Source organism: Micropterus salmoides, unplaced genomic scaffold (genome assembly GCF_014851395.1).
Source record: "Micropterus salmoides isolate LMB-PRFRI ecotype aquatic unplaced genomic scaffold, ASM1485139v1 Ms_hic_scaffold_4229, whole genome shotgun sequence".
Taxonomy (NCBI): Eukaryota; Metazoa; Chordata; class Actinopteri; order Centrarchiformes; family Centrarchidae; genus Micropterus; species Micropterus salmoides.
Genome location: NW_024043628.1, coordinates 1,813 through 9,652, shown reverse-complemented (window position 1 = coordinate 9,652; position 7,840 = coordinate 1,813). Strand labels below are relative to the sequence as shown.

Genomic DNA, 7,840 nt, shown 5'->3' with positions numbered 1-7,840 from the left:
CTCCAGCGAAGTCAAAAACTTTAGTGATGGTGACTTTAGCAGGTTCTGAGGCTTTTGTTTCTGTACTCAAAGGTGCAACCTTCAATACTGAGGAATCATCCTGAGGATAAAAACCAAAGAATCAGTCTAAGGGAGAGACAAAAAAATATAGACACGTACAGAAAATGCTGTAGGTTTGATAATTAATGCTCTGATGATCCTTTTGGTGTATTTTAAGTACCGTCTATTATCTGGGTTAGAACATGGTATCCTGTGACTTTACACCAGAAAGCACCATTAACAAGTTTTGAGTTTGGTTCCCTCCAAGTGTTTCCATTTTAAAACATACACCATATTAGTCATACATTTAGGTTCAAAACATATTTACCTTCTGTGTGGTATTTGATTGTGAGGCAGGTGCTGATTCTTTGGGCCTGGATCCAACATCAGACAGGAAACTTGCCCAAAGGTCATCTGATTTCTTCTTCTGTCTGTCATCATCATCCTTCTGTACCTCAGCGGGTTTTGCCACCTCTTCCTGTGGAGGCAGTCCCTCCTCCGCTCCGTCTCCACACGTCTCTTCCTGGTCTACCTTCAGTACTCCTTTCTTCCTCTTTCTGCAGATTGTTTCGAGGATGTGAATTAAGGTCATCATCATTGATTAAAGATAGAACAGCATGCAAACATACAGAGAATGTTTGAAATAAGAGTTGGATGAAAATGGCGGACATTTCGGGTCAAGAATTTAGGAAAAGCCGCAGAACAAGCCTGCTAATAAAATTCTTTTCGTGCAAGAAGTCAGAGTGAAGTTTTCTTTCATGTTTTTGTCCTCGTTCACTCATTCAGAACAAAACAGGAAAACAGGGGCCTAACATTCAATCATTCAATATTCAATAGTTTCAACTCATACTGAGGACACTGTTCCCCAGAGTCAGTGTTGGAATCAGCCTTCACAACCTTTGTATTATAAAAATGTCTCAGTTGTTCTTAAACTGGGGTTTGACTGTAACTGACCCACAAAATGTAAATCATCAAGTCAAGCCCTTTAACTGCAATCCAAACGCTCCTCTCACCTCATACTGATGTCCTTTTTCTTCCTCTTCTTCTTGCTAACATTGTCAGGATGCGGCACATCATCATCCCCGTGCAGAGGGTCTTCCTTTTCGCACTCATTAATGTCATCCTCGCTGAGGTTATCATCTGAGGACAAAGAGAACAGGATGCAGCGGGAGTGCATCAGACAAAACTATAGTTTACGGAATTTAAGCAAAATCATACTGCGATGTTATGATCTGATCATGTTCTTCTACAGACTTCTGTTGAGGTTTTTGTTTGACACATGTAAAAGGTCTGATCTCAAGTAATGTTGTGGCACACACTTTCACCATTACTTTGATTAGCCAACTAAACAATTTGCATACATTTACCAACTGTGATATTTATCAACAGTGGAAATAGTAATAGGCTCAACGTTTCCCTGCCGCTCTATCTCAAGCTGATGTGTGGTGAGTCTCCCCCACTTCACTGTGAAGTGCTTAGAGTATCTATGATAAAGCGCTATATAAATGTAATTCATTATTAAATATCTGTATTAGCATTAGAGCCCGACTGATGTTGGATTTTTAAGACCAATACCGACTTTGATATTTAAGGATTTTAAAATCCAAAATTGTTCTTCACTGAACGCAATCAAAGATTGTCCCTCACGTTAGTTTTGTGTAGTTATGACCTCTCTCCAAGATAACATGGCATAATGCAGTTGAAAAAAAACTTTGTTAGATATAGAACTTTGTTACCAAAGTTAAATGTTCTGTGGTGGATTTGTTCAGGTGTGTTGCTAACAGGGGTGTTGCAGTGCGCCCTCTGGAGGACAAATTTTACAACTACGACACTCATAACACAAGTGAAGGATGTGTCTCTGTTTCTCTTTTAATTGTCTTTTATCTGCTATTATAAACACAGATACCGGCTGATCTGCAATTAGCCCATATCAGCTGATAATATCAGCATGCTGATGTAACGGAAGCCAGCAAGGCTGTGAGTGAGTAACCCTCACTCTGTGACACTTTCAGAGACGCACTGGCGACTGACGATAGTGCCCATGGGCTTCTGCCTCCGATATACTTGCTTTTTAACAACGCGTAGAGTATGTGAACAATACCGTTTGTATACCGTCACATACTCGCCTGCAGTCAGGTGTACCTGGAGGATTAGATCAGAGCCGGATCATCCCTCGCTGACACCAGATTATCTTCCTTGACAACCTCCAAATATGCACAACGTAAACAAACGATCCACACAGCCACACTAGAGGAGGTTGTGATTTTAATGAGACATCATAACGATGTCGGTAATTGCGGACTAGCTTAAGGAGTTTTATTCTAAACACACTGCCATAAATCTCCTTTTTTTAACTCTGCAGCTAACCTTCTTATTCTTCTTCATTTGTGTTTAATGGAGATGCTTCAAAGGAATGCTGGATACGCGTGGCAGCCATCTAAGGTACAGGTACGCGTAGTTAAAAGCAAGTATGTGGGGTCTTAAGCCTCCTCGTCAGCGCGTCCGCCTCCCTCACACCAGGTCCGCGGTTCGATTCAGGACCGTGCACTATGTGCTCAGGGGGTTACACCGGTTACACTGATTTAATCGGTCCAGGATTTTAATCATATTTCATATCATAAGTGCTAAGAACACAGACCTTGCAATCTGTCATTGTGATGGAGATAAAATATATTTAACAAACAGCCTTGGAAAGGACACCGGCTTTTCTGCAGTAAAGTCTAGTGTTAATAATGATGTGATGGGAGGTAATAGTGATTATATTCATTCTGCCCCATCATGTATGCAAACATGTATAACGCAGTCAAGTATAAGTCCACCTTCAGCTATGACTTCAGAACACTGTATCAATCTGAGCAGATCTCTATGTGAATTTAGCTGAGTGAACTGATGAAGGAGATGTTAACCTGAACCGTTTGTAACAACAGCAAACACTGTGTAAACGAGTCTAATAAGGGCTACACACCAAACGACAGGAAAGTAACGGTAACCACCGGCCAGCAGAAAGGTGTTGAGATAAACGCAGCACATGAAGGTTGGCTGCAGACTCGGTGTTTTGTGGAGGGTCTTCAGTCATAATCATGGAGCTGTGCTCGTTTACTCCGTTTAGTGCGTTACCATGTGTCGGTGAGCTATTCACAGTTATGTGACAAATTCATTTGCTATATAACCCGCTAACATTAAGTGTCCATGCGACATTTCCTGTAACGTTGGCCGAGTTAGTAAAGACTGACGTTACTAGCTGACTGCTACTAACGTTACCCGCGTTACTTTTAACACAACCACAGGCGGGGAAAGTTCCAGCCCTCACCTGATGGGACGTAGTCTGCATCTTCATTAGAGGAGTATCCATCAGAGTCGTAGTCAGAATAGTTCATCATTTTGGAGAAAAGGCTTCAGACCAACGTTGGTAACTTAGATAAATAAAAAGGTTGTTGCAATTACTACCTTAGCTTATTGTTGCTTTCACAACGCTACAATCGTAATCCTAACTGGCTACAAATGCCTCGATACTATCACAAACAACGCTTAAACGTTGCTTTTTCAAGTCTGTCATAAATATAAATAAATTCAGTGTGTCAGTATGAAGCAGGGGAACGTTATAATTGTAGCGTTAGCTTTCTGCAAAAGAGGAAACTGACTTCCTGTGGCGACGACGGCAAGCTCAAAGGGTCAAACTGGCGGCGACCTGGCAATGTTTAGATGCATTACCGCCACCTACAGGACTGGAGTGGAGGTAAGCGTGTTATACATGTGGTTATAACAGGACAGTCTGCAGTCTGTGGAACAAATTATGATTTAAAGCAATGATTGTGAAAACTTAAAACCGCCCTGACAGCCTCACTCAGAGCCAGCAAGTGTCATTAAAATAGGCCTTTTTGTGTACATAGAGAAATTCTTCAATCTTTGAGTTCCGCTCATGATGAATGGGAGCAAAAACAAAAGTGCTGCGTTTATAATTTTGTTCAGTGTATTATTTTGTTTAGATATATTTTGTATTAGTATGTTGGACACTGGGTTATACAAAAGGGGCATAGGTGACAGGAAGTGGTAGGCACAGGTAGGGTAACTCACCAGGGAATGAAAACATAGCATGGAAAATATGAAAAATACATAAAGAAAGAAATAATAATACATTTATATGCATATTTCCATAGTTTCTTGGTGTAAGTACAAAGCCAGAATAAATGGGCTATAGTTTCTACATGAAGATCACAGAAGGAATGTCAATATCTTTTTTTAATTTCACCAGAAAGGATTTTACAGGGTAGAAACGATGCAAAATCTTAAAGGAAATTTCCCTTACTTTATTCACCAACATATATTTGTGAGAGAGTCCACACTTCCTTCCAGCATATATCTCCAACATATGAGTTCCAGAATGCACAAGCAGTCGGTACTGCTACAAAGTCTTTTTGAACAGAGTGCTGATATTTTTATTGTTTTTGGAGACCTTATGGTTAAAACAAATTTTTCATATCATAGTTTCTGCAGGCTCAAGAGGAGGCAGCAAATTAGGTATACAAGTATCTTGAAAATCATAATAACTCCAGAAGGGAGAGCATCAAAGACTATAGCAAATTGTACAGTCCTCACCAGACCAAAGACCAGAGATCAGAATAGAATAGAATAGAATACACGCAACAACTGGAAACAATAGAATGGGAAACCAACTGGTATGTTCATGTTCAGCTCTACAGACATATGACCAGCAACCAGCAGAGGATGCTGTTTGGTTAAATTAGCTCTGAGCCTGAAACCGAGGCTCATCTGGGCATCTAGACACTGGAGTGAGTGCGACACAAACACACTAAAGACAGTTTCATATAGCGATCTGCTTTAATGGATATTATCTCACACATTTTGTTACTATAAAGATTCATTTCATAATCAAATCTAATTATAGCACACATAGTACAATATAACAGTGATCTACAACAGGAAGGACAGCTACAGCATACACATATTTCAGCCTAGGTAGTGTCAAAGACTTTAATGGACAGGGGACAAAGGAATGTTTGAAGTGGTGGTACCTGCTTAGAGGAGGAAAAGCTGACACTCAGGGTGGAGAACATGAGGTGGGACTGAGATGATTTTTTGAACCTGTCCGATTGTCCGAGTTTGTCAGAGCATAAAATTCACACTCAGAATTCACTCAAATAAAACGGTGTGCAGAGAGGAGAATAGATGTAAAGTTTGACAGCAATGACATGATTGGCTGGTGGAGATTGTGGAAAAATCTGATTAATTTAACTTGAACCTGCACAGCAAAATTTCCCTTTTCTGACAGTGAGAGTAATTACACACTGTCGACACAGTGACATCCAGTATAGGCTCTGCCATACCGAGCTGCTGCTGTCGCTACAGTCGCTGCCCTTTCACCATTCAGCTCTAGCAAACCAATCAGTATGTGCCAGTGCAGGAACGTCGCCACAGACACCAGATTTACTGCGAGTATGGGGAAATTTACCTGGCTCAATCAGCATTTTGTGAACTCGTTTGGTAAGGGTTTGAATGTAACATATGTTCATTTTTATATAAAAGTCCTGCACTCCAGCTTTAAAGAGGGAGAAGAGAACTGTGAATGAAAGAGTAGCATTAGATAGTCTTGTACTATGCTTCATTAGACTGACAAAACTGTTAGATGCTGAAGTGGGAATACATGTAAACAGAAGATATGTCACATTTAAAAAAGAAAAGGGATGAAGGTAAGATAAGATAAATATCGGGATAATAGGTCAGTTATGAAGACAGTCACAAGGTAGAATAAATCAGGGGCACCTTGAATAAGGCAAATTGGTCCCCTGAACACTGACCACTTACAGTGTCTGTGCACGCACGCACGCACGCATTTGAGTCACCTAATGAAGGTTGTTGGTTGTTACACAGGTCTAAATTACTGATCGTGACTCTCCCTGATCAGTCCAGGTGAAAAAAATGACCAGCAATGGGGAAAATAGATGGGTTAATGGGAATACCACTTAAGAATTTATAATTCTCCAAATACATACTGGAGCTACTCCAGAGACACTGAGGTACACATCTCGTGGACCAATGGAACAGCTGTTTTTCCTTTTCATGACTATCAAAAGCTTTCTTTCCTTAAATTTCCCCTGACTAGTGTATTAGGATTACATTCTGTTACTTGTTGCAAAAGTAGAATTTGTCTCCCAAACAAAAGTCTTGGAGATCAGTCGGTCTGTACACAGAGTGTGTATTCCACAGTAAAGATCATAAGAAGCTAAGAGAGATGTCCCCACAAAGAGAGGCAGCTATTATACCTTCTCTTCCTAAATAACACATAATTGCAGTGTCACGATGTAATGTGTTTAGATGGCTAGCATGCGGCTCCATTTGAAGATGACCTAAATGACGAGTGATTAAGTGTAATTTGCACATATGATTAATAGCAGGGGGCTACAGAGTGGTGCTAGTCATCTGCTGGGTTTAGTGGAGAGGACAGTCGCTTAGCTCTGTGATCAAATATATAAACTAAGTAAAATTACTTGATGTTTAGTTTGGTTTGATTGCAATAACCATCAGCTGAAAGAGAGCTCAATGATGAAACTCTGGAGTGTTTTCTCCGCCCTAAAATATGATATTTCAAATAAGACTGTTATGCAACAGTACAACATGAGCAACAGTAATGCTGAGATTTTCAGTTAAAACTAAAATAATATTAACAAAATATATTTATGTGGTTTCATGTACACAAAATGCAGCTCAGAGTGCTTTCCATGCAGCATAATGTCATTAACGTTAAACACAAGAGTAGAAAGAGCAAACTATTTAAACACTTACATTTAAAAAATGAGATAAGTAAAACAGTAACAAAGTAGTTGAGAATCTTATTTTAACTCAACGCTCGTGTTTCAGGATCGGGTTCCTTGTCCTCAAGGAAAGTCTGCTGTGCAGTTTGCTAACTTTGTGTCTCCTGTGGTGAGTTAGCTGTGTAACGTTAGCCCACGTTACACTAACAAGCTCATATTTTATCATTTAGTTCACCTGGAGAGATTTTATGATTTTCACAACAATTGGTTATTCCCTCTACAACTGGAGTTAGCATGTCAGTCTCTTATATAGCCTCCATTTACCGCAGTCCGGTGACCAGTTAACATTTAGGTATATAGTGATAAATCAGTAGGCTAGGACAGTTTGACAGATCAGTGCAGAATGATCGTTATCTTAGTGACAGTAAACCATGATGTCACCAGTGTTGGGCAGTAACGTTGCTGTAATATTACTTTCCCCAGTAACTAGTAGTGTAACTAATTACTTTTCTAAAACAGTAATATTATTACTAGTTACTAAGGCAAGTACCGCTGCGTTACTTGTTACTTGACGTAAATTCACGACTGTGCAGCAGCTCAGCGGGACCGGACTTTGTTGTTCAAGTCCAATGTTGGACAACGAGGGAGAGAGGCGTTCTTTCCACAGCTGGAAGTAGCTTCTGACATTTTTGTGTCACAGTCTAACATGCAAAGAACATAGTCGTCTATTAATCTCAAAAGCTTTCAACCGCAAACATTTCTACATCTGATTTATTGAAGCATCTGCTGAAGCAGCACAGCCACATGAAACTTACAGAAAGAAACTCCTGCAGATGCTGTCACTGATGTTTAACGTAACGTTTTGTATCTACTGAATACTGCTCTTATAAACAGGCTACATGTGCAGAAAAACAGCTGTTTAAAAGTCGGGATTTAATTGCTTTATATATTTTTCAGCCAGTGGCGTTAAGAAATGATAGGCCTAGACTATATGCTTGAAACCATAGGTCTACCCTTGCTTCTGTTATTCA

The 7,840-nt window shown here is 40.0% G+C and overlaps 1 protein-coding gene across 1 annotated transcript; it reads right to left on the bottom strand.

The window, feature by feature from the left end:
* Positions 1-4: 4 nt before the first annotated feature.
* Positions 5-3,693, bottom strand: LOC119887581 (craniofacial development protein 1-like; the record flags this gene model as incomplete). Its single annotated transcript, XM_038698313.1, has 4 exons — positions 3,350-3,693; positions 1,053-1,179; positions 368-596; positions 5-100 (listed from the first exon to the last, which is right to left on the bottom strand). Coding segments are annotated over exons 1-4 (522 nt in total), but the record flags the coding sequence as incomplete, so codon positions are not given.
* Positions 3,694-7,840: the final 4,147 nt, after the last annotated feature.